We start from the raw sequence: 27500 nt of genomic DNA, 5'->3' as shown, positions 1-27500 counted from the left end.
CATCTAGAAGGCCTTACTGACAACAACTCGTAATCTGATTGGCTAACGCAACTGTCAACTGTATGTCCCCGTTCACTTACAGTGCACACACGCCCGCATTAAGAATTCTGGAGGCCTCAGGCAGACTTTGTACAGCATGGCAACATAAGCTAGCTGAATTCTGGTTGGATAAAAACTCTATAAGCTAAAAACAACAGCGCTGGAAGGAGCATAATATGACATTTAGAGAATATGAATACTTTTAGATATTTAGGGAAAGTAATTAAAAAAATTAATGTATCTTTAATTATGATCATGATTTCTGGTTATGTTTGGCCAGCAGAGAAGGCCTTGCTGGCCCTGACGGCACACCACTGTGTAGATTATAATATACGGGTTGCCTAATGTTCTGACAGGTAACCATAGTGCATCACCTCTCTCCCACAGGACCTGGTCGTGCGACTGCTTTTCACACTGGGCAATCTCACGTCCAAGAGTGACGAGGCTCGGCAGCAGCTCTTCCGCTGCGAGGCGTGTGCGGACACCCTCCTGCGGCTGTACGACGACTACCAGCTGAGGGAGGACTCGCCGCAACCCACGGCGGCCAGCGCACGGGATGGCGAGGATGTGCTGGTGAAGCTTGTCAGGGTGCTGGCGAACATGTGCATCCATCCTGATGTGGGCGCTGCGCTGGCCAGCAACACAACCTGCATCCAGCTGCTGATGGAGACACTAGGTCAGTGTTCATTCCGTTGACTCATCATTCTCCTCTTAGTTACTGTCAACAACCTATTTTCCCGAAAATAAGACGATAACAAATCAAAACAAAGGCGCGTTGACTAATAAGAATACAAAATTAATGGATATTTCACAAATAAAAACAAGATGAAAATCATATTTAATTTAGTTTTGTAGATGGGTGGGACAACTTTGGGATATATCCAATCACAGCTCTTTAACAGCGTGCATATGAAGGAGGGGCTGGGAGGTAATTGCAAAGAAGAGCCAATCAGATGCTTTCTCTTGTTAGCTGAGGAAGTTGGATTTCTCCCTGCCAAAACCAAAATGTATAGTTAAACTTGTTCCACGTTGTCATATGTGTACACCTGGGAGAAAGTGAAGAGGACACATTTAAATTTTGATGCTACGCCAGTCTGGATTAAGTTAAAGCTAATTCTACCTACCGTATTACTTCTTTACAAAAAAATGATGAAGTCGTTTTGTCTGCCCCAAGGAATTGTTTCATGTTCATTTAATGGTAAATCTAAAGGCATGACAACTTTTGATGTGGTCCCAAGCGCTTACGTCACACGCACAGCATAAAGAGAGGATGTTGATGCAGCATTTCCTATTTATTTATTTGAGGCGGACACCTTTTAACAAATGAAATGCTTCAGCCCCCCTTAGAAAATGGATGGATAAATTTTCCACGCCACATATTTTTTTTTGCGTTTCCAGTTGTTCCGCTTAAACCAAATTATGATGAAAGCATGCCTTGTAACTCGATCGGTCTCACAACACACATACACACCTGCATTGCCAGAGACATTGTATAAAAGAAACATAAACACTGCCTGTAAGATATTTATTAGCATTGACATGTGGAGAAAAATATCATTACTGAGCATAATATCATGCTAATTTTAAGTTAAACAAATGCTTTGCAGGGTATCTGAATAAAGGTACAGTACAGGCCAAAAGTTTGGACACACCTTCTCATTCAATACGTTTTCTTTATTTTCATGACTATTTACATTGTAGATTGTCACTGAAGGCATCAAAACTATGAATGAACACATGTGGAGTTATGTACTTAACAAAAAAAGGTGAATTAACTGAAAACATGTTTTATAGCTTGCTCAGTGGCCTTGTGGTTAGAGTGTCCGCCCTGAGATCGGTAGGTCAAGAGTTCAAACCCCGGCCGACGCATACCAATGACCAACGTTCCCTCCAAGGTACGCGCCTGTGCAATTGCGCACTGCTCAAGCGTCCTCTGCGCACAGCAAATCTATGCCATGCACAAAATCAAATGAAAAAATAAGCGCATAACAATTTTCGACACACGGACAGGACAGAGAAAACAGTTTTCGTCATCATTGTTCCAATATTGTAACGTCTGTCGAGACGCTTTGAGGACATGAATTCCATCGATCACTTAACTGAGCAAAACTCTTTATTGTCGGCCATAAACACATCACCAAAACATTAGTAAAAAAAAATTATATCTAGCAAAACTGGTCATTTTCTGCAGTACAAACCAGTCCAAAAGCAACTTTGTTATATCAACAGCAGCCGCTTGCTCTTTCTCACTTGCGCCAACACATGCACATATAGCACTTAGCCAGTGATGCGTTTACAGCCACACAAAAAGTGTCATTCCAGGTCGTTACACTATGATTTACCAATCAAATGTGTGCTTATTCTAGTGTCATTTATTAGGAATCTTGATTTATAAATATTAATCATGAAATGATGTTAGTATATTAAATAAATACTAATAAAAATATATTTTTTACAAACAGGAAGTTGCAGGAATGTACACATGATCCCCTGCTTACATCTCATTGTGCAACATGTGAATGTTTTAATGGGAACTAAATGCAATGTCTGAAAGGGGTACAAATTATTTCCAAAGCAGGACCTCCACCCAGACAAACAATACAAGTACACAGTTCATGAAAAACAATATTTTTTGTTATTGTCATTGTAAGTGGGCCTAAACACTTATATTAGAAATGGAAATGACTGCTGTCATTTGATTGTAATAATAAGAGAATGTTGTCTGTCTATCTGTGTTGGCCCTGCGATGAGATGCTTGTCCAGGGTGTACACCGCCTTCCGCCTGAATGCAGCTGAGATTGGCTCCAGTGACCCCGAAAGGGACAAGCGGTAGAAAATGGATGGTTGGATGGAGATTGAACTTATTTAGTCAGGTTTGGGACAGGTGTGCTGCTAGTGTAGCCACAGTGTGCACGTCTGATGTTGCTCACATGGGCTCCACTGAATGCTCAGGGAGTTTTTGCGTTTGCTCACACACATGAAAAATTAGAGGGAACATTGCCAAAGACTATAAAAATCGGACCCATTACCTTCCTGCTTGGCACTCAGCATCAAGGGTTGGGATTGGCCCCCTCACCTCCCAGTGGGTGGAACAAGGTGATGGGTCAAATGCAGAGGGTAATTTCACCACAGCTAGTGTGACTATCAGTGGTACTTTAACTTTATGTTCTAGTTTTTTCAAAATAGCCACCCTTTGCTCTGATTACTGCTTTGCACACTCTTGGCATTCTCTCGATGAGCTTTAAGCACACCTGTGAAGTAAAAAAAACATTTTAGGTGACAACCTCTTGAAGCTCATCGAGAGAATGCCAAGAGTGTGCGAAAAAGTAATCAGAGCAAAGAGTGGCTATTTTGAAGAAACTAGAATATAAAACATGTTTTCAGTTATTTCACCTTTTTTTGTTAAGTACATAACTCCACATGTGTTCATTCATAGTTGTGATACCTTCAGTGACAATCTACAATGTAAATAGTCATGGAAATAAAGAAAACGTATTGAATGAGGTGTGTCCAAACTTTTGGCCTGTACTTTACTTTCAAATAAACTTTCAAGAGGCCTTATCTTTTTATACTTTATATTTTAGTCGACCAAATTTACTGTAATTTTAGCTGACCAACATGTGATGTAATTTTGTTGGCTAAAACTAGACTAAAACTAAATTAATTTAGATAACTAATATTTGACAAAAGTAAATTTTTGTCAAAAGACTATAATTGAAACTAAATTAAAAACTGCTGTCAAAATGAACACTGCAGTAGGTGAAACACAGTGTTGAGTTGACTCTATCCAAACATAAGACATTAAGGCAGTGATGTCACAGCAGGAAGCAGCTGCTTCAAAAAAATGAGAGGCAACCACTTCCCTGATGCTTGTTTTTTTTTAAACTAAGCGTGTACAGTGCTGTGTGATCAGGATGTTCTGTTACACTTCTAGGGCTATATGTGTTAGTGTGAAATGATCCTGTGTGGTTAAATGCTCCCATGCTAGGCTGATCACACGCCAAAAACGAACAACAGAATTTCCACTCGGTTTGAGAACGAAGTACACTATCATATTTCTGTCTTGCGATTAATCAGTAATTTCTGCAATTATCAGTGTGCTTTGACAAAACGAGGCAGTGGATATCCGCAATGTAAGTCAACTGTAAAAATAAATCTGACTCAATACACAGGGTGACACTGAATTGTGCAATAACGATAGATACATGCTTTCAAATGCTACATACAGTACAGGCCAAAAGTTTGGACACACCTTCTCATTCAATGTGTTTTCTTTATTTTCATGACTATTTACATTGTAGATTGTCACTGAAGGCATCAAAACTATGAATGAACACATGTGGAGTTATGTACTTAACAAAAAAAGGTGAACTAACTGAAAACATGTTTTATATTCAAGTTTCTTCAAAATAGCCACCCTTTGCTCTGATTATTGCTTTGCACACTCTTGGCATTCTCTCGATGAGCTTCAAGCACACCTGTGAAGTGAAAACCATTTTAGGTGACTACCTCTTGAAGCCCACCGAGAGAATGCCAAGACTGTGCAAAGCCGTAATCAGAGCAAAGGGTGGCTATTGTGAAGAAACTAGAATATAAAACATGTTTTCAGAGTATTTCACCTTTTTTTGTTAAGTACATAACTCCACATGTGTTCATTCATAGTTTTGATGCCTTCAGTGACAATCTACAATGTAAATAGTCATGGAAATAAAGAAAACGCATTGAATGAGAAGGTTTGTCCAAACTTTTTGCCTGTACTGTAAATATATATATATATATATATATATATATATATATGTGTGTGTGTGTGTGTGTGTGTGTGTGTGTGTGTGTGTGTGTGTGTGTGTGTGTGTGTGTGTGTGTGTGTGTGTGTGTGTGTGTGTGTGTGTGTGAGTGTGTGTGTGTGTGAGTGAGTGAGTGAGTGAGTGAGTGAGTGAGTGAGTGAGTGAGTGAGTGAGTGAGTGAGAGAGAGAGAGGTATATATACAACATAAATACAAGAAAATATAGTATAGTACGAGATTGATGTCTAGTTACAAGACTAAATTTTAATAAAGTGAATGTTACGATTGCCGCTGCTAGAAGTCGGCTGCTAGCACTCCGTATCAATCGGACTATAAGTCGCAGTTTTTTTCATAGTTTGGCCGGGGGTGCGACTTATACTCAGGATAGATAGATAGATAGATAGATAGTACTTTATTGATTCCTTCAGGAGAGTTCCCTCAGGAAAATTAAAATTCCAGCAGCAGTGTACAGAATTGAGATCGAAATTAAAAAAGTAAATAATGGGGGTATAAATGGAAACAAAATAGAAAAATATTACAATAGAATAAAAACAAAAAGCATCAATGAGAATACAAATATAACAGTAAAATAAGAATATAACAAGAGAAACTAGGCATTAGTGACCATGTTATGAAAATGTATTACACTGTTATTGTTCTGCATCCCCCGTCATTCTAATACCCCCCCTCCCTCCCAGAGAGGAGTTGTACAGTCTAATGGCGTGTGGGACAAAGGAGTTTTTTAGTCTATTAGTCCTGCACCACTTGGGATGAAGCAGTCTAGCACTGAACAGGCTCCTCTGGCTACTTACAACGGTATGCAGAGGGTGACTGGCATCATCCAGGATGCTCACTAGTTTTTCCACAGTCCTCTTCTCTCCCACCATCACCAGTGAGTCCAGTTTTATTCCGATCGTAGAACCGGCCCGCCTGATCAGTTTCTCCAGTCTGGAGCTGTCCTTCTTAGATATACTGCCCCCCCAGCACACTACCATGTAGTACAGAACACTGGCAACCACAGACTGGTAGTACATCCACAATAGTTTTTTACAGACATTGAAGGAGTGCAGCCTCCTCAGGAAGTACAGCCTGCTCTATCCTTTCCTGTACAAGTGGTCCGTGTTAACAGTCCAGTCCAGCTTGTTGTCCACCCACACCCCGAGGTACTTGAATGTACCTCGACTCCCTCGATCACAATAGGTTGTGACCTTGGACTCGACCTCCCAAAGTCAATGACCAGCTCCTTGGTCTTTGAAGGGTTGAGCTGCAAGAGGTTCTTGTGGCACCAGACAACAAAGTCCCTCACCAGCCTCCGAAACTCCTCCTCTCTGCCGTCCCTGATGCACCCGACGATGGCTGTGTCATCCGCGTACTTCTGGATGTGACACAGCTCTGAGTTGTAGCAGAAGTCAGCGGTGTACAGGGTGAAGAGAAGAGGGGCCAGCACCGTTCCCTGGGGTGCTCCGGTGCTGCTGATCACAGTGTCAGATGTGATGTCCTTCAGTCTGACGTACTGTGGCCTATGGGTGAGGTAGTCTGAAATCCAGGCAACCAGGCAGGGATCCACTCGCATTCTGTCCAGCTTGTCCTGGAGTAGGCGGGGCTGGATAGTATTAAAGGCACTCGAGAAGTCCAGGAACAGGATCCTCACAGCGCCATTTCCCTTATCCAGGTGTGAGTGGGCTCGGTGCAGCAGGTAAAGGATAGCATCCTCCACACCAACGCCTGCCTGGTACGCAAACTGCAGGCTGTCCTGGGCATGTTGCACCTGTGGTCTGAGGAGGCTGAGAAAGAGCCGCTCCATTGTCTTCATTATATGAGAGGTGAGCGCCACTGGTCTGTAGTCGTTCAACTCACGGGGGCAGTTCTTTTTGGGAACTGGAACGATGCACGACGTCTTCCAGAGGGTGGGCACTCTCCCCAGCTGCAGGCTGAGGTTGAAGATCCGCTGGAGTGGTTCACCCAGTTCTGCAGCACAGGTCTTCAGGAGTCGGGGGCACACCTTGTCTGGGCCTGCTGCTTTCCTAGGCTGTAGCTTCCTCAGTTGACCTCTGACCTGGTCTGCAGAGATGACTAATGTCTGCGTAGAGGTGGTGGAGGGGGGTGTTGCCATGGCTGGGGGGGAGGTGCGTTGAGGGGAAAGGGGGTGGCTGCGATGGGGATTGAGGGGTGGAGAGGACACGGGCTGGTTGAACCGGTTGAAGAAGTTATTCATCTCATTGGCCCTCTCTATTGTCCCCCCAACAGCTCTGGTCTTTGACTTGTGGCCTGTGATGGTTTTCACACCTTCCCAGACCTCCCTCATGTTGTTCTGCTGCAGCTTCTGCTCCAGCTTCTTCCTGTAGCTGTCCTTAGCTTCCCTCACGCGTTGTTTCACCTCCCGCTGTGCTGCTCTCATTGCCTCCCTGTCTCCACTCCTGAAGGCAGCTTTCTTCTTGTTGAGGACAGCTTTAACCTCTTGTGTTACCCAGGGTTTGTTATTAGGGTAGCACCGAACAGTCTTAGCAGGGCAGATCACGTCCACACAGAAGTTGAGGTAATCCGTGAGACAGTGAGTCAGCCCATCAATGTCCTCACCCTGTGGTAGCAACACGTCCCAGTCTGTGGTGTTGTAGCAGTCCCTGAGGGCATCTTCCATTTCAGGGGACCATCTCCTCAAAGAGCAAGTGTTAACAGGCTGCCTTTGGACCAGGGGGGTGTATTTTGGCTGCAAATGGACAAGATTGTCCCTCCAATAGTGGGGGGAGGGGTGTGACCTTGTATGCATCCTTGACATTAGCATACAGTAGGTCAATTGTCCTGTTGTTTCTCGTGGGACAATCCACAGCCTGGTAAAAAGCAGCTAACGTTGAGTCCAAAGGGAGCGACTTATGTATGAAATTATTAACACATTACCGTAAAATATCAAATAATATTATTTAGCTCATTCACGTAAGAGACTAGACGTATAGATTTCATCGGATTTAGCGATTAGGAGTGACAGATTGTTTGCTAAACGTATAGCATGTTCTATATGTTATAGTTATTTGAATGACTCTTACCATAATATGTTACGTTAACATACCAGGCACGTTCTCAGTTGGTTATTTATGCGTCATATAACATACACTTATTCAGCCTGTTGTTCACTATTCTTTAGTTATTTTAAATTGCCTTTCAAATGTCTATTCTTGGTGTTGGGTTTTATCAAATAAATTTCCCCCAAAAATGCGACTTATACTCCAGTGCGACTTATATATGTTTTTTTCCTTCTTTATTATGCATTTTCGGCCGGTGCCACTTATACTCCGGTGCCACTTATACTCCGGAGCGACTTATACTCCGAAAAATACGGTATACTATTTTTTTTTATAGTATTTGCTTCCATAATTTTGGTCCTTTTTCTTGTATTTATGTTATATATATATGTACACTACCGTTCAAAAGTTTGGGGTCACATTGAAATGTCCTTATTTTTGAAGGAAAAGCACTGTACTTTTCAATGAAGATAACTTTAAACTAGTCTTAACTTTAAAGAAATACACTCTATACATTGCTAATGTGGTAAATGACTATTCTAGCTGCAAATGTCTGGTTTTTGGTGCAATATCTACATAGGTGTATAGAGGCCCATTTCCAGCAACTATCACTCCAGTGTTCTAATGGTACAATGTGTTTGCTCATTGGCTCAGAAGGCTAATTGATGATTAGAAAACCCTTGTGCAATCATGTTCACACATCTGAAAACAGTTTAGCTCGTTACAGAAGCTACAAAACTGACCTTCCTTTGAGCAGATTGAGTTTCTGGAGCATCACATTTGTGGGGTCAATTAAACGCTCAAAATGGCCAGAAAAAGAGAACTTTCATCTGAAACTCGACAGTCTATTCTTGTTCTTAGACATGAAGGCTATTCCACAAAATTGTTTGGGTGACCCCAAACTTTTGAACGGTAGTGTATATATGTTTTTTCCCTTCTTTATTATGCATTTTCGGCCGGTGCCACTTATACTCCGGAGCGACTTATACTCCGAAAAATATGGTATACTATTTTTTTTTATAGTATTTGCTTCCATAATTTTGGTCCTTTTTCTTGTATTTATGTTATATATATATATATGTATATATATATATACAGTACAGGCCAAAAGTTTGGACACACCTTCTCATTCAATGCGTTTTCTTTATTTTCACGACTATTTACATTGTAGATTGTCACTGAAGGCATCACAACTATGAATGAACACATGTGGAGTTATGTACTTAATGAAAAAGGTGAAATACTCAGAAAACATGTTTTATATTCTAGTTTCTTCAAAATAGCCACCCTTTGCTCTGATTACGGCTTTGCACACTCTTGGCATTCTCTCGATGAGCTTCAAGAGGTAGTCACCTGGAATGGTTTTCACTTCCTAGTTTTGATGCCTTCAGTGACAAACTACAATGTAAATAGTCATGAAAATAAAGAAAACGCATTGAAATGAGAAGGTGTGTCCAAACATTTGGCCTGTACTGTATAATAAACACCATAACTTCAGTGACTCATTGTGGTTTTTCTACAGTGTGTACAATTTTCCCCCTTATTTGTTGGTGCCAGAGCTGCGGTCCGTGCAGGAGAGCGAAGAGCTAATTGTGAACGTGGCCGCAACCATCAACAACCTGACCTGTTACCACAAAGACAGCTCGGTGCTCAAACGCAGTCAGCTGGCCATTGCAGAGTGTACGGCAAAAAAAAACAACAATTTGAAACAATATAGGTCAATGTGAAAAATATTTTTAGATAATAAAAAAAAAATAGAAATCACTTTTGCTTTTCTCAGTGATGCTGAAGTTGATGCTCAGCTCCAATATGGACGCCATGCTGGAGGCCACCCGCGTCTATGGGAACTTGTCACAGTCCAAAGATGTGCGGGACTTTATAATACAAAATAAAGGTTTACAAAAACACACACTGATATGTCATTTGTTTTGAAAGTGACTGCTGACTAGTGTGTGCTCCCCCCCTCTCTGTCAGTGCACAGGTTTGTTGTGACACTTCTGGACTCTAAGAGCCCTGACGTCTGCTTCTCGGCTTGTGGGGTCCTCACCAACCTGGCGCTGGATCCTCCGAACCGAGCCAGTCTCTTGCTGGAGGGGGCTGCAGCAAAGTAAGCATATACAGTATGTCCGATTGAAACAATAAGGTTTCTTCATTAATTGCATTTGAGTTACAATTAGTAGTGACGGCTAACTTTTGAGCCACTGTTAACAAACGTGTTGACTCACAATGCCATTTTACAAATGGATGTATGTTACACGATGACATTTGTACTATTTGCCAATAATTACAGTTTAATGTTAAACGTATGTTTACGAACAAACGCCAGCATACAGCTGAAAAATATTAGTTATGACCCGGGTTAAACCTAGTCAACAAGAACGGGCTAATTTGAGCTAAGCGATTTACTAGCCACCTCAAAAAACATCTTGGAAAAAAAACGTACTTATAGCCTATCATCATTTATTCATCATTGATGTATTTTGTGTATGTGAGTGTAAGACAACCTGTTGTGCCAATGGTATTCCAGTTTTGGGCGCGCGTGAGTCACTAAAAATAAGGAATTGTCTCACCTCTAACAGCATGTAAGCCACACCCACAAAATGGCATGTTTACAAATTGGTTGACAGGAATGTAATGTAAATAATATGCATATATGTATGTGTATATATATGCATGTATGTGTGTATATATGTATGTATGAGTATGTATTAGGGATGTCCAATAATGACTTTTTTGCTGATATCCGATATTCCGATATTGTCCGATACCGATATCAACCGATACGGATATATACAGTCGTGGAATTAACACATTATTATGCCTAAGTTGGACAACCAGGTATGGTGAAGATAAGGTCCTTTTTTTAAGAATTAATAAAATAAGATAAATAAATTAAAAACATTTTCTTGAATAAAAAATAAAGTAAAACAATATAAAAACAGTTACATAGAAACTAGTAATTAATGAAAATGAGTAAAATTAACTGTTAAAGGTTAGTACTATTAGTGGACCAGCAGCACACACAATCATGTGTGCTTACGGACTGTATCCCTTGCAGACTGTATTGATATATATTGATATATAATGTAGGAACCAGAATATTAATAACAGAAAGAAACAACCCTTTTGTGTGAATGAGTGTGAATGGGGGAGGGAGGTTGTTTGGGTTGGTGCACTAATTGTAAGTGTATCTTGTGTTTTTTATGTTGATTTAATAAAAATAAAAATAAAATAATAATTTTTAAAAAACGATACCTATAATAAAAAAAAAACGATACCGATAATTTCCGATATTACATTTTAAAGCATTTATCGGCCGATAATATCGGCAGGCCGATATTATCGGACATCTCCAGTATGTATGTATATATATGTATATATGTATGAGTATGTATGTATATGTATGTATGTATGTACAGTATGTACAAACCCAGTTTCCATATGAGTTGGGAAATTGTGTTAGATGTAAATATAAACGGAATACAATGATTTGCAAATCCTTTTCAACCCATATTCAAATTGAATGCACTACAAAGACAACATATTTGATGTTCAAACTCATAAACTTTTTTTTTTTTTTTGCAAATAATAATTAACTTAGAATTTCATGGCTGCAACACGAGCCAAAGTAGTTGGGAAAGGGCATGTTCACCACTGTGTTACATGGCCTTTCCTTTTAACAACACTCAGTAAACGTTTGGGAACTGAGGAGACACATTTTTTAAGCTTCTCAGGTGGAATTCTTTCCCATTCTTGCTTGATGTACAGCTTAAGTTGTTCAACAGTCCGGGGGTCTCCGTTGTGGTATTTTAGGCTTCATAATGCGCCACACATTTTCAATGGGAGACAGGTCTGGACTACAGGCAGGCCAGTCTAGTACCCGCACTCTTTTACTATAAAACCACGTTGATGTAACACGTGGCTTGGCATTGTCTTGCTGAAATAAGCAGGGGCGTCCATGGTAACGTTGCTTGGATGACAACATATGTTGCTCCAAAACCTGTATGCTACTGTGTTGAATAATTTCCCTTGTGGATCATTAAAGTTTGTCTAAGTCTCAGTCTACCTTTCAGCATTAATGGCGCCTTCACAGATGTGTAAGTTACCCATGTCTTGGGCACTAATACACCCCCATACCATCACAGATGCTGGCTTTTCAACTTTGCACCTATAACATGGTTCTTTTCCTCTTTGGTCCGGAGGACCAAAGAGGAAACAAGTTTCCAAAAACAGTTTCCAAAAACAGTTTCCAAAAACAATTTGAAATGTGGACTCGTCAGACCACAGAACACTTTTCCACTTTGTATCAGTCCATCTTAGATGAGCTCAGGCCCAGCGAAGCCGACTGCGTTTCTGGGTGTTGTTGATAAACGGTTTTCGCCTTGCATAAGAGAGTTTTAACTTGCACTTACAGATGTAGCGACCAACTGTAGTTATTGACAGTGGGTTTCTGAAGTGTTCCTGAGCCCATGTGGTGATATCCTTTACACACTGATGTCGCTTGTTGATGCAGTACAGCCTGAGGGATCGAAGGTCACGGGCATAGCTGCTTACGTGCAGTGATTTCTCCAGATTCTCTGAACCCTCTGATGATATTACGGACCGTAGATGGTGAAATCCCTAAATTCCTTGCAATAGCTGGTTGAGAAAGGTTTTTCTTAAACTGTTCAACACTTTACTCACGCATTTGTTGACAAAGTGGTGACCCTCGCCCCATCCTTGTTTGTGAATGACTGAGCATTTCATGGAATCTACTTTTACACCCAATCATGGCACCCACCTGTTCCCAATTTGCCTGTTCACCTGTGGGATGTTCCAAATAAGTGTTTGATGAGCATTCCTCAACTTTATCAGTATTTATTGCCACCTTTCCCAACTTCTTTGTCACGTGTTGCTGGCATCAAATTCTAAAGTTAATGATTATTTGCAAAAAAAAAAAAAGTTTATCAGTTTGAACATCAAATATGTTGTCTTTGTAGCATATTCAACTGAATATGGGTTGAAAATGATTTGCAAATCATTGTATTCCGTTTATATTTACACTTAACACAATTTCCCATCTCATATGGAAACGGGGTTTGTATGTATATATGTATGTATGTATGTACAGTATATATGTATGTATATATGTATGTATATATATACTGTATATACATATGAGCATGAAACATTGACACATATCAGTGCAGTTTCAATACAGCTATTGTGTGTGCCACACACTCACTGAGGCATCATTTACCCATCACTGATTGCACACTACTGAATCATTAGATTATAGATTATATGGCATTTCTGATGCTAGTAAAATGTGTTCTGGCTGGTCGACAGTCCTGATTCCCTCCGCCTTCAATCATACTATGAGTGTGTGGCTTTTAGGCTGACCGACTGCCTGCGAGACTTCGGGGCAGGTGACTGGCAGCTGGCGGGCCAGGTGTGTCAGGCCTTGTGGAACTTAACAGGCGGCGGCTCAGAGAAGCTGTTGCACGCACAGGAGGGACAATCGCTGCTGGAGATCCTCAAGTCCTACTTAGGTTGGTTTCGGAGCGAGGCGTTGTAAGGTCGGAGCGTCACTGACTCATTTTGTCCCCCATCAGATGAAGACAAGGCCTTGAAGTGGACGGAAAACAAGGACGTGAGCGATTACCACAGATCGTCCTGGGAGTTGGAGTTCCGACCCGCAGCCCAAAAACTACTGACAGAGATTGTGACATAAAAAAGATGGGCAATGTACCCTCAGGTAAACATGATATGTTGTTATCCAACTACCAGCTTGTACCGTACTACGCCGTACGTGAATGTTTTGATGTGTTGTGCTGTTATCTTAAGTCCTATAGCCTCATGTGAGTCCTCTATAAAGCACTTTAAAGTCCATTCCTTCGTTGCCTGGCAAACACGACAGCATCCCTAGACTTGGACATGTTCATTCAGATGGCAACACTGAAATAAATCAAGACTATTATTTAGTACCATGATGGATCAGAGGGAAAGAAATATGGAATCACCCTGTACATTTGATTTTCCAAAGCTCTTTTCATTAGTCTGCAGTTAGTGTTCACACCTTGGAGAGCTGTTGCACCCAGTGGATTGACATGAATCATGGCTTCAACACAAGAGATGTCAATAGACATTATCGAACTTCTTCAAGGAGGTAAATCATCTCGCAATGTTGCAAAATGTGTTGATTGTTCACAGTCAGCTGGGTCTAAAAACTGGGAAGGTTGTAAAAAGGCAAGAATACTGGTAGACCGAGGGAAGTATCAAAGCATCCACACAGAAAACTTAGAGCAATACGTCTTGGAAACGTAAAATTCAGCGCAGAACAAATGGGAGGAAACGGTCAGTAAGAAACCGCCTAAAGGAAATGGGATTTGAACACAGAAAAGCTCAACGAAAGCCGTCATCTAAACAGAACAAAACCAAGGTAACAATGGGCTAAGGAAAAGCAATGGTGGACTATGGATGACTGGATGAAAGTGATGCTCAGTAGTGAATTGTGAATCTGCATCGGGCAAAGTGATGATGCTGCAACTTTTGTTTGGTGCCGATTCAATGAGATTTATGAAGACGACTGCCTGAAGAAAAGATGCAAACGTCCACAGTCCTTGATGATATGGGTCTGCTGTCATTACATCTTGAATAAACGCACATGGCGGTCACAGGTGCGCTTGGCAGCCCAGTGTGAAGACTTACACTTAGACTTAGACTTCCTTTTTATTGTCTTTCAAATTTGAACTTTACAGCACAGATAAGAACAACATTTTGTTACATAAGCTCATGGTAGTGCAGGATAAAAAAAGCAATAAGGTGCATATATAAATAAATAAATATATATAAATAATATATAAATATATATATATATAAATAAATAAATAGATTACTGTACAGATAAATATATTGCACTTTCTCACATGCGTCCGCGTTTATGAATGTATGTTATATTGTCTTTTTTATTCCAGCGAGTTAATCCATTTTTGGGGGGAGTTGAGGGGATAATTTAATTATGATGCGTTCAAGAGTCTTACGGCCTGAGGGAAGAAGCTGTTACAGAACCTGGAGGTTCTGCTTCGGAGGCTGCGGAACCTCTTTCTAGAGTCCAGCAGTGAAAACAGTCCTTGGTGGGGGTGGGAGGAGTCTCTGCAGATTTTCTGAGCCCTGGTCAGGCAGCGGCTTTTTGCGATCTCCTGGATAGGAGGAAGAGGAGTCCTGATGATCTTTTCCGAAGCTGCTGGGATGAGGATCAGCACCTCCAAATCTGGCGCCGTGGTTCTCCGTGGGAAACGGGTGGACTGCTCCTGAGTCTATTTCGCAATGAGGGAAGAATGGAACTCAGGATTGGTGCAGCGTCAGCAGTGATGTAGTCACTGTACTTCTCTGTTGTAGTGAAGGAGCTGAGCCAGAAGGCGAAGCTCTCGATTTACTGGTTAGTCTCCAGTCCTACCCCAAAGAACAAGGTTGGGAATACAAAAGAGTTTCCTCAGCAAGATGTCCGGGATCTCCCTCAGAGATAGGGTGAGGAACTCGGTCAATCGGGTAGAGACTCAGAGAGGAGCCAGCTGAGGGAGCTTGGGCATCTCCCACAAATGACTCTTGGAAGCCTCCCTGGGGAGGCGTCTAAGGCATGTCCAGCCGGGAGGAGGCCTCCGGGCAGACCGAGTACACGCTGGAGGGACTATGTCTCACAGCTGGCCTGGGAACGCCTCGGTGTCCCCCTGGTAATACTAGAAGAGGTCGCCAGGGACAGGGAGGCCTGGGCATATCTGCTTAAACTGCTGTTCCTGCAACCCGGACTTGGACAAGCGGCGGAAAGTTTAAGTTAAAGTACCAATGATAGTCACACACACACTAGGTGTGGTGAAATTTGTCCTCTGCATTTGACCCATCCCCTTGTTCACCCCCTGGGAGGTGAGGGGAGCAGTGAGCAGCAGCGGTGCCGCTCCCGGGGATCGTTTGTGGTGATTTAACCCTCAATTCCAACCCTTGATGCTGAGTGCCAAGCAGGGAGGTAATTGCTCCCATTTTTATAGTCTTTGGTATGACTCGGCCGGGGTTTGAACTCACAACCTACCGATCTCAGGGCGTACACTCTAACCACTAGACCACTATGTAGGTGGCCTGGTGGTTAGATGGATGGATGGATAAAATGCACAAGTCGACATGTTGTACACTTTTCTTGTTGCATCAATCAAAAGGATGTTTGGGGATGATTATTTTTCAAGATGATAATACATCTTGTCATTGAGAAAAAATTGTAAAAACTTTCCTTGAGGAAAGAAACACAAGGTCAATGTCATGGCCTGAAAATAGTCCGGATCTCAATCTAATTGAAAATCTGTGGTGGGAATAGAAGAAAAAGTTCTACGACAAGACTTCAACCTGCAAAGCTGATCTGATTACAGCAATCAGAGTACTGTTTGTTTGTCACAAGTTAAGTCCATGTCTTAGGGACTGCAAGCTGTTATAAAAGCCAGAGGTGGTGCAACAAAGTACTAGTTGTGTGTTGCAGTGTTTTTTCCCCCCATCCATCTTCTACCGCTTGTCCCTTTCGGGAGCACGGGGAGGCTGGAGCTCGTTTTTCTTTGTTTTTTCCCACCATTATTTCATTTTTTTTTCATCGGAATTGAGTGTTACCATATTTTTTCCCTCTGCTTGATCTAAATATGAAACTGTTCCTGACTACCACCATTTATATTTATTTTAGTGTTTCTCAAAGTCAGAAAGTTGCCATTTGAAATGACTGTAGTTTTGTGTCATGTCGGTTATCTTTTTTTCTGCAAAATTAAACAACTGAATGAAAATTCTGCAAGACTTGGGATTCTTTTTTCCTATAAAAGCTTAATTGATCATTTTTAAGTATCTTTGCACATTTATGTAACAAATTCAATATGTTTGGCAATTTTATGGAAATGCAGTCATGGAAACTGACGAGTCACCTTGAGGATCTGCCGAGAAAGTAAACCGTTTATGTGTGATGCTTGTAAAACAAATAAAACACAGCAGGGAGCAAGACATGTGTAGCCTTTGGAAAACTTTATTATTATTAATATTGTTACACAAACTTGGGGCCCAGGCAGTGCTTACAAGTAGCCTCTAAAAGTACAGCATTTCAGTCACATTACATCAAAACATCAGGAACGGCACTTTGTGTACAAACCTTGTAACACTTTTTAAACATGATTCCTCAGGTTGATATGCAATATGAGCTGATATGGTTGTTTGCTTTGCAACCCTACAAACCATACACTAGTGAAGGCAGTTTAGGGGATGGCGATTGTGCTGGTGATGATGTAACATTGTTTCATTGGAAATGTTTTTTTCTTGTGAGGTGCATAAGAATTATTAAGCTGCTCTAACTTTGACTCGGATGGGATGATTCACATTGTCATCGAGCTGACCGACACCTGTGCAGAATGATCCCATCACATACATGTCTAGAATGCGCACCTCATTTAGTGTTAGTGAGCTTTCTTGTACAATCAACCCAACAAATTTACACTACAAATGATACACAACAATTCAATGTTATAGGTTTATTTTTTTGTCCATTTTATATATTTTTATATTAAAAAAAAGCGTCAGTAACTGACATCAGTCAGAAGTTTGGAAAACAAAAAAAACATCACTTTTTTTTTCTTCTCTCCAACAACTTCCAATGGTACCATCCTTTTGTCATCACCGCCCCGTCTAAACACTTATCTCGCTTACTCCTCCAGAAGAAAAACGCAGTACTTTACTGGTTTTAGTGAACAAAACAAACACTGGTTTCATAAAAAAAAAAAAAAAGCTGCTTTTGCACTAGTTAGGCTTAATAAGCACAGCTACATCTTTTTGCCTTGCAAATCGGCCACAATCGGAACAATGGCGGCACGGGGAGAAGCAGGGGGGAAGAGAAAAAAAAAAAAGGTCTGCACTCACCAAAGAGCACTTTGGAGAAAAACAGAAGAGGTATTTTCTTTACTGGTGAAATTCACAACCTAAAGTGTGACCTGGCAGCTGGGTTAACGCGGAAGACAGCTAGCAGTGTGTGTGTGTGTGTGTGTGTGTGTGTGTGTGTGTGTGTGTGTGTGTGTGTGTGTGTGTGTGTGTGTGTGTGTGTGTGTGTGTGTTGGGGCAAAAAGCACCTGGTTCGACAATTTTTTCCTCAATAAGCCAGACAAATAATCAGAAACACTTATCATAATAGCGCTACAGCAGAAGCAAGAAGTCTCCTTCAAAGTGCCTCGCATTCCTTTTTTGACACATGAAAATTTCAAAAGCTACTTTCTCTTTTGTCACACACTCACATACACACCCTCTCTCTCTCACATACACACTCTCTCTCTCTCACACACACACGTACGTACAGTCAACTCAAAAAGGGCTCAGTGTTCTTTGAGTCACTGCACACACATAGAATTAGCTTACACAGACATTTGGGTTAATGCAGATGGACAGGGACTATGATTGAGGGTTGGGGAAGGTCTTTTTTGGGTGTGGGGCGATCAATATGACCCCCCCTCCCGCTGAAAGCAACTGAGGGGAGCAGCAGCAGCAACGGGCACACTGCAGCATCGTTCAGGCACAAGCATGTCCTTGAACACGATGTCAAAAAAGAAACTACAAACAACGATGACAGTGCAGAATGGTTGTGGTTGCACAGCTTCTTTTTTTTCTAGAAGGGTCTTCAGTCAGGTGGAAGAGGGTGGTGCATGCTCCAATACTACTTGGGACGCCTGGCAACCAGGCCTCCCTCTGCTGGTCACTTTTGGCACTGCACGCAAAAAAAAAAAAAAAAAAGCAACTGCCTGTGACATTTTTCTTTGTTCTAGTCTTCTCAGCATCCATCCATCCATCCATCCATCCATCCATCCAGTAAGTCTCCCTCGCCACAATGTTTTCTTGAAATGTCCCACAATGAGAAATAACATGTAATAAAATCTATATAAAAGACAAAACTAGGACAAAAGCACTTCATGTCATGAAGCGAGTGATGGCTCTCAGAGCGTATAACAGTTCTGCTTGCATTCGCGCTTCCATAAGAAGCAGATTAACGTGGACCTGGGGGGGGGGGGACAAGAAGCAGGAAGTTAGTGATACTAACGTCATTAAAAAGGCACTTTATGAAGTTTGATTGGTGAGTGGCTCACCTTCTCAGAGTGCTGAAACTGCCTCCAGAAGCTCTCATACATTCGTTTGGTGGTCTTCTCAGGACTGCACACCATGGTTTTGATATAGATCTTAAAGCTACGGTCCAACAGCTGGTTGATCTCGCCGTAGTCGTAGTCGTCATACCTGAAGAAGTCACCCCACGTTAGTGGAGATGCGGCAGCAGCGGTGCTTGTGACAAATCTTCACGGCGCCGCTCACCTGATGCCGAACATGCAGTGGATGTAGTTCCAGATGGCCCTGCGCAGCATGCTGGTGTCCACGTCCTTGTGCGTTGCCATGGTGTTGTAGGTCAGGTTGTACGCCATTTGGAACTTCTCATCCAGCATCTGACCCACGTCGGGATACAGTCTGTTCACCAAGGAGAAACCGTGGTCCTCCCAGCTGTAGTCCTGCAAAAAAAAGCCCCAGTCGATATGAGTCACGGTCCAAAACGTGGTTTGTTTTGGACTCTACCTGCACTCTGAAGGTGGGCACGTGCTCCCCCCGCCTTGAGAAGTCCTTGTAGCCGTAGCTGAGGTCCTCAAAATGTCGGGAGATGTCCCTAGAGGGCACCCATTCCTCGTCCTCGGCCGTGACCACCAGCATGCTCTCAGTCTTCTCCCGCTCAAAGCGAGTGGCCATCTCCTCCTGGCTGGCCTCCTCGTCGTCACGGCACTCCTGCAGCTGCTTCATGCGCTCCATTAGCACCTCCACCTCGCCGCACACCTCCTGAGAGCACAGACACGTTTTATGTCATATTTTCACGGTCATATATAAAAAACTAAAACGCTGAAGGTCTTTTTTTGCCAATCAGAAGCCTTTCAGGAAGAGGCACAATAAGAGAGTTGGTTTGATGAAGTCAAGGGGAACCAAGTCCAGAGAAAAGGACAAACTTAGAGGATGTCAAGTACATTATAAAAACATTAAATATGGCCAGTTCAAGGCCCGAAAAGTTATTCTTCACTCTATTGTGCTTTTTTTTTTTTTTTACTATTTTGGGCCTAAATCAAACATTTTCAAGCATAACAATAAATTAACTAAACGGATCAAAAGTATTGGCTACTCCATTAGACCACACCAATCAGAGCACACTGTTGTGTAATGTGGTCAGGTAACATTACTATATTGGATATATAAACATTTTTTGGGAGATGTTGAAGCCATGGTTACATATCAAATAAACTTTTTACAAAATCATCTCCCTTAAATTTAGTTTGCATATGGGCAAAGAGTCCAAAACATGCATCGAAAAACTGTTTTAAAACCATAGGAGCAGTGATTCTCAAACTATATATATATATATATATATATATATATATATATATATATATATATATATATATATATATATATATATATATATATATATATATTTATATAATATATATATATATATATATATTAGGTCTGCGAATCATTGGGTGTCCCACGATTCGATTAAATATCGATTCTTGGGGTCACAATTCGATTATTTCGATTCAACGCGATTCTCGATTCAAAACCAATATTTTCCCGATTCAAAAGGATTCTCTATTCATTCAATACATAGGATTTCAGCAGGATCTACCCCAGTCTGCTGACATGCAAGCAGAGTAGTAGATTTTTGTAAAAAGCTTTTATAATTGTAAAGGACAATGTTTTATCAACTGTTTGCAATAATGTAAATGTGTTTTAACTATTAAAAGAACCAAAAAATATGACTTATTTTATCTTTGTGAAAATATTGGACACAGTGTGTTGTCAAGCTTATGAGATGCAATGCAAGTGTAAGCCACTGTGACGCTATTGTTCTTTTTAAATTTTTTTTATAAATGTCTAATGATAATGTCAATGAGGGATTTTTAATCACTGCTATGTTGAAATTGTAACTAATATTGATACTGTTGCTGATAATATTCATTTTTGTTTCACTACTTTTGGTTTGTTCTGTGTCGTGTTTGTGTCTCCTCAATTGCTCTGTTTATTGCAGTTCTGAGTGTTGCTGGGTCAGGTTTGGTTTTGGAATTGGATTGCATTGTTATGGTATTGCTGTGTATTGTTTTGTTGGATTGATTAATTGAAAAAAAAAATAAATAAAAATCGATTTTTGAAAAATGAGAATCGATACTGAATTGTACGTGAGAATCGCGATTTGAATTCGAATCGATTTTTTCCCACACCCCTAATATATATATATATATATATATATATATATATATATATACACGCACACACACACACACACATACATATAATGTATATATATATATATATATATATATATATATATATATATATATATATATATATATATATATAGTGTGTGTATATATATACACACACACACACATACATATAAATATACCTTTTTTTTATATATAATATATATACATACATATACACACACACACATATTTATACATACACACATGTATATATATATACATTAAAATTTAGCAATTTGTTAAATAAAATAAAAAATAAAAAATAAAATGTTAAAAACAGTTCAGTAACACAGTGTTACTGTTCAAACTGTGTATAATGTTACAATGGCCAAAAATATTAAATATACTTTTGAAATAAAACCTTTACCTTGCTTTTAATGAATAATCAGGCTTACTACGCTACTGTATTTTAATGTTGGTCATTACCGTGGAACTTGGAGAGCTAAGTTTTTTTGTATATATATATATATATATATATATATATATATATATATATATATATATATATATATATATATGTTTTAGAGAACACTTGCAAAATTTACATTTAGCTTCTGTATGATAAAATACTTTCATATTATTCAAGGCTCGAGTCCCGCTTTAACTTATGTTTAGGTCACAGAATATAGATATTTGCCCCATAAAGGGGTTAAATTATTCATAGAGGCAATAATAAAAAAATAGTAATTTTTCCCCTCACCTGGCTGCTAAGATGACTGTCGTGATGATTTCCGTGGTTGTTGCCGTTGGCGATGTCGCACACGCAGTACTGGCTGAGGGAGGGGGGTCTGAAGGTGTGGCCGCCGTCACAGTGGATCTCTGGCATGATGCCGCAGCCGAAGGTGAAGGAGGCCAGGGAGTGGTAATGTGTGAGGAGGACCACGGCGTGGATGAGCTCCGCCAGGGACCAGCTGTGCTCCTCTGCCTTCAGGAGACCCTAAGAGAGAAGGTAAGTTCCAAATGTGACACTCAAGCAGGTAAGAATGTACATTTTTTAAAGCTCCCCTTCAGCCGACCTTCACTTTAACACCCCGAGCCATGAGGCCAGCTGTTACACAAGAAGACTAACACCTCGCCGGCCAGACGCCAGCCATTTTCTCACCTCGATGTGCTCCTTGGTGAGCAGCCAAGGACGGTGGGCCAGGATTTTGTTGATCTCGCCGAGCTGCTGCAGCTTCTGCGGGGCTTCTTTTAACCCGTTGAGCCACTTGGGGTCTCCGCCGACTTGGAGGAAGTCGTTCACATGCAGGTTGACCAAGTAGGAGCACTGGTGTCTCGCTGCCGCCTGGAGAGATGAAGAGAACATGGAGGTCAAACGGTCTCGAAGAGGGCGAGTAAGAGGAAGGCTGGGGCCGCACCATGATGCCGATGTAGTGGCGGTAGTGCAGCGACAGCGCCCCGTCCATCTGCAGCAGGTAGTGCTGCGTCCGAAGGAAGCTCTCCAGGTACTGAGGGTGGAAGCCCATCACCAAGGAGATGTTGTCAAGGCGACCGAGGGCGGCGAACGCATCCTCAAATATCGACTGTGTCCTGGTGTCCACTTTACTGACTCCGAGAATCTTTAGTGGAAGGAAATAAAAACTACATAAGACAAGAACTTCACTTTTTTTTTTTTTTTTTTTACATTAATGGCATGACTGTACCTCTTTTTCAGGGATAAATCTGCTAGGTCCGTTCCCGAGAGGCCTGGGGATACGCACTCCCAGATCCTGCAAGACAAAAAACAGGACACATTTGAGTATCTTTCTAAAGCATGAATTGTACAAACTTTCAAGATTTATATATTTTCTAAATTCCACCATCCCAACTAATGCAAGGTGCACTTGCATGAGAAGGGCCAATTGGGACCAAAAGGTTACAAAAAACAACATTTGGGTCATTTTAAAAGCAGACTCAAGGGTTAAAAATCAAGATTTTGCCATGTTTTATGACCAATACATGATTCCTTTGAGTGAATCACTTATAGTGTCTAATTGTATGACACTTGACTAGGATTTGTTTTTCTTCCATTACTTCCGGACATGCCGTGATTAAACAACTGGAAATATGTGATGTATCACAATTTAATTATATTGTATGCGTGTTCGAAATAAACAAAGTGACCGATCTATTATTTTTCAAATTCTACAATCCCCTCTAATGCAAGGTGAACTTTTATGAGACAGGCCAATTGGGACCAAAAGGTTAAAAAAAATAGCAGACTCAAAGGTTAAAAAGGAAGATTTTAACCATTATACAAAATAAAACTGTGTTTTATGACCAAGGGATGATTAATTTCAGGTAATAATCACCTTTCCATTAATTACTTATAGTGTCTTTAATTGTATGACTAGGATTTGTTTTTCAAATTCCATGATCCCCTCTTAATGCAAGGTGCACAGTTATGAGAGGGGCCAATTGGGACCCAAAGGTTAAAAAATAGCAGACTCAAGGGTTAAAAATGAAGATTTTGCCATGATACAAAATACAACTGTTTTATGACCAAGGCATGATTCATTTCAGGTAATCACCTTTCCATTTATTATGTATGGTGTCTTTAATTGTATGACACTTGGCTAGGATTTGTTTTTCTTCAATTATTTTTAAAATTCCATGATCCCCTCTTAATGCACGGTACACTTTTATGAAAGGGGCCGTTCGGGGTAAAACGTGTAACTTTGTTTTTTTTAAAAGGGGTTAAGGAGAGAACCTCTAAATCAGGGGTCGGGAAACCTTTTGGCCGAGAGAGCCATGAAAGCCAAATATTTTAAAATGTATTTCCGTGAGAGCCATATAATATTTTTTAACACAGAATACAACTAGATGCGTGCATTTTTAAGTAAGACCATCATTTTTAGAGTATAATAAGTCTTTTATTCTTTTTTAATAACATTGTTATTCTGAAGCTAACCAATAATAAATAAAATACCTCTTACCATTAATGCGACCTCTTTTGAACGTTATTTTTAACAGCGGAATTATTCATTACTTATCGTGTTAAGCAATGTCAGCTAAGATTTATCGGAGAGCCAGATGCAGTCATCAAAAGAGCCACATCTGGCTCTAGAGCCATAGGTTCCCTACCTCTGCTCTAAATGAACCCTTTGGGCACCAAAAATGACTGTTTTGATTGCCAACATATATAGGTCAGTTATAAAGCTAATTGGACCAAACTTGACTAGGCTTTTTTACATAATGTTTTTTTTTTTTGACATTTTAGGGTAAAAGGTGCAACTTCAATAATATCAAAACGATAGTTTTGTCATTGTACAAAACTATTGTACCATTATTTCACATCTAATTTTTAATTAATTAACTAGACTAGGATTCCCTTTTAATGACATGCACCATTTCTGGGGCCAATAAAGTGTAGTTTTATTTCAGAAGGGACAGGGAAATAATGTTTGGTCATGTCTGGACATGTCCACTCTGCAGACTTGAGCACATAAATGAATGAGTTGATAAATAAAGTGTTTCCGAATGAGTTATGACAAGATATTTAATGATTCAACAATGCCAGTGATGACAATTATTAATACATATTGGGAACAGTGAGAGTCGTTAACTGAGTGGTCCAAATAAGGGGGGTGCCCCCAAACTTGCCTGACAAAAAAAGGGGTTAAGGAGAAAACCTCTAATGAACCCTTTGGGCACCAAAAATGACCGTTTTGATTGTCAATATAATTAGGTCAGTTATAAGGCTAATTGGACCAAATTTGACCAGTCTTTTTTACAAAAAGGTGCGACTTTAATAATATCAAAATGATGGTTTTGTCATTGTACAAAACTATTGTCATGCCCATTATTCACATCTCATTTTTAATTAATTAACTAGACCAGGATTCTCTTTTAATGACATGCACCATTTCTGGGGCCAATAAAGTGTAGTTTTATTTAAAAACTGACAGGGAAATAATGTTTGGTCATGTCTGGACATGTCCACTCTGCAGACTTAAATGAATGAGTTGATAAATGAAGTGAATTATGACAAGATAATTAACTAATGATTCAACAATGCAAGTGATGACAATTATTAATATAATATTGGGGACAGTGAGAGTTGTTGACTGAGTGGTCCGAATAAGGGGGGACGCCCCCAAACTTGCCTGACAAAACAAGTCCGGACAAAAGACTGCACTGCAGCTCGTTCACTCGAAGGAAAAAACAGTCTCCTCACAGCATCCATCAACTGACACTACTCGGAACCCGAACAGAAAGTTTGAGAGTGACATTATCTGGCTTTCTTACCTTTTTGCTAAGGCGTTTACAACGGGCACATATCTTAAACAAGTCTGTCGCCGCCAGCGAACAATTCTCCACCTTCTCCGACGGTGACACTGCGTGCCTCATGTCGTGTCCTGGCCGCACTCGAGGCTTATTACTAGTTGGTTGTCTTTAAATAAAAATAAAAAGCTCCTATATGTTCCCCTTCTTTGTTCCTGGAGGCGCTGCGTTAAAGTGCTCCGCTCGTCAGCTGTTGCGGCGGCGGCAGCACAGTCAGTCCAGTCCTGGCCCCCCTTTGCGCATACATTCGCTAAATAAGTCAAGGCTGGCGCGACTGACAGGCGCGCTGACCAATCACCTGGCGTAAACACGCTGGCGCCGACCAATGGCGTGCGAAGAGCGGCGGAGGGGCGGAGCTCAGCGTGAGGAAGGAGGGGGGCAAAACGTGAGCGGGGAGGACAAGCCCCCCTTTAAGAAAACATCACTTCTCTGTGCTTCTTTTGTTCGCTTTGCTGCCATTGATCATGATTGAATCTGCCGCCATTGACTCAAAGCTAATCAGAGTGATCGATAATCAAATCAAGGTGGGAGGCATCACCTTAAAGAGACTATGAAGGAAGCCCTTATTTCTATGAACTGAGTAGGCCAGGGGTGTCCAAAGTGCGGACCAGGGGTCATTTGCGGCCCGCAGGTCATTTTTTAACGGCCCCGTGGCACATTTTAGAAATACGATTGGAAAAAATTAAAAACATAAAAAAATGGTATGAAAGAGCAAACAGGTGAAATGTAACAAGAAAATGTTGCAATGTTTACTCTAATAACACAAAGCTGCCATGCAGGCTGTTTCTTTCTTTAAAAAATAATAATGAATCAAAATCAATGTCATTATGAATTATTGACCTATTCAAGGCTCCAATTACGTCACATTAGATATTCCACTTTGAGATATTTTTTGGGGAAAATGTTGCATATTTTGTGTTTGCCATATAAAAAACTGAGCTGTTTTTTTAAAAAAAGGGCCTCAAACGAACAAACAAAAAACATAAACAACAATAAAATTTATAATTGGCGGATAGATCTGAAGTTGAGATTATTTAGATTATTGTGTTAAAAGTAAACAGTAAAAAAAATTTATAATTTATTTTTTAACACTTTAATGAGTAGGACCCTTTTGAATCCCCAATAATGTTAGTGTGATTTGTTTTTAAGTGTCATTGCTCAAAAAATAATAATGAATTAAAATCAATGGTGTTATGACTTGACCTTTTTAAGGCTCCAATTATTATATAATGTCAAACATTCCACTTAAAAATTTTATTGGGTGAAAATATTGCATATTTTGTGTTTTTTCCATAAAAAACTGTGTTTTCTTTGACAAAAAGAGCATACAACTTAAATCTTTAAAAACGTTATATTGACAGATAGACCTAACGCCTCGGGATCCCCCGGGAGGAGCTGGACGAGGTGGCTGGGGAGAGGAAAGTCTGGGCTTCCCTGCTTGGGCTGCTGCCCCCGCGACCCGACCTCGGATAAGCGGAAGAAGATGGATGGATGGATGGACCTAATGCTGATCTACAGATTTAAAACTTGAATAATAATACAAATAATAACACTGAATAATGACACATTTTTTATATTTTTTTGACCAAAACCCTTTGAGTGGAGGCCTAAATGTATATTTTTTATACATATATTGTATTGGTTTTTTAAATAAAAAATATCAAAATGGCCCCTTCTTGCTTTGATTTTTCAGTGTGCGGCCCTCAGTGGAAAAAGTTTGGACACCCCTGGAGTAGGCCATTTAAGTGTGCATGGCAGCCTCTCTGACCACAGATAATGTCATCCTTGCAGTAATCAGGCGGCTGAAGGACTCCTTTCAGAGCCAAGGGGGGCGGGCGGGGTGCAGCGATAAGGAGGCCAGCTCTTATGGCTTTGTTTATCCCAGCCTGACAATAACACTGGCACACCGCATTACAGCTCTAGCACACGGCGAGAAGGTCAATTATTATACCCAGATTTTCAGCGGCAAATGAGCACGACAGCAAAAAGAGTGCGGCGTGCAACTTCTTTGCAACAACAAGTCGGCCGAGGGGTGAAGGGTCAGCCAATAAAAAAATCTAACCAACAAGC

At 40.7% G+C, this 27500-nt stretch overlaps 2 protein-coding genes across 3 annotated transcripts in view; one reads left to right on the top strand and one right to left on the bottom strand.

Annotated features, from left to right (window-relative positions):
• Window positions 1-16623, top strand: part of armc2 (armadillo repeat containing 2) — a 29488-nt gene extending 12865 nt beyond the window's left edge. Inside the window, 6 exon segments of the mRNA XM_062046010.1 lie at window positions 427-715; window positions 9414-9519; window positions 9620-9733; window positions 9821-9946; window positions 13216-13370; window positions 13434-16623. Coding sequence (XP_061901994.1) covers window positions 427-715; window positions 9414-9519; window positions 9620-9733; window positions 9821-9946; window positions 13216-13370; window positions 13434-13552 — 909 coding nt within the window. The 3' untranslated portion in view covers window positions 13553-16623.
• Window positions 16624-16833: 210 nt separating this feature from the next.
• Window positions 16834-27500, bottom strand: part of sesn1 (sestrin 1) — a 147502-nt gene continuing 136835 nt past the window's right edge. Inside the window, exons 1-9 of one of the 2 annotated variants that reach the window (XM_062044501.1) lie at window positions 25395-25650; window positions 22811-22876; window positions 22526-22726; window positions 22270-22452; window positions 21868-22104; window positions 19438-19692; window positions 19183-19373; window positions 18963-19107; window positions 16834-18873 (exon numbers count right to left, since the gene is read on the bottom strand). In XM_062044501.1, the coding sequence (XP_061900485.1) occupies window positions 18787-18873; window positions 18963-19107; window positions 19183-19373; window positions 19438-19692; window positions 21868-22104; window positions 22270-22452; window positions 22526-22726; window positions 22811-22876; window positions 25395-25496 (1467 nt within the window). In that variant the 5' untranslated portion in view covers window positions 25497-25650 and the 3' untranslated portion in view covers window positions 16834-18786. Of the gene's footprint in view, window positions 18874-18962; window positions 19108-19182; window positions 19374-19437; window positions 19693-21867; window positions 22105-22269; window positions 22453-22525; window positions 22727-22810; window positions 22877-25394; window positions 25651-27500 lie in introns of those variants that run through there. The other variant, XM_062044500.1, reaches the window with a different exon arrangement.

Source organism: Entelurus aequoreus, linkage group LG04 (genome assembly GCF_033978785.1).
Source record: "Entelurus aequoreus isolate RoL-2023_Sb linkage group LG04, RoL_Eaeq_v1.1, whole genome shotgun sequence".
Taxonomy (NCBI): Eukaryota; Metazoa; Chordata; class Actinopteri; order Syngnathiformes; family Syngnathidae; genus Entelurus; species Entelurus aequoreus.
The sequence above is the reverse complement of the archived record's forward strand: the minus strand, read 5'-3'. Positions and strand labels throughout refer to the sequence as shown.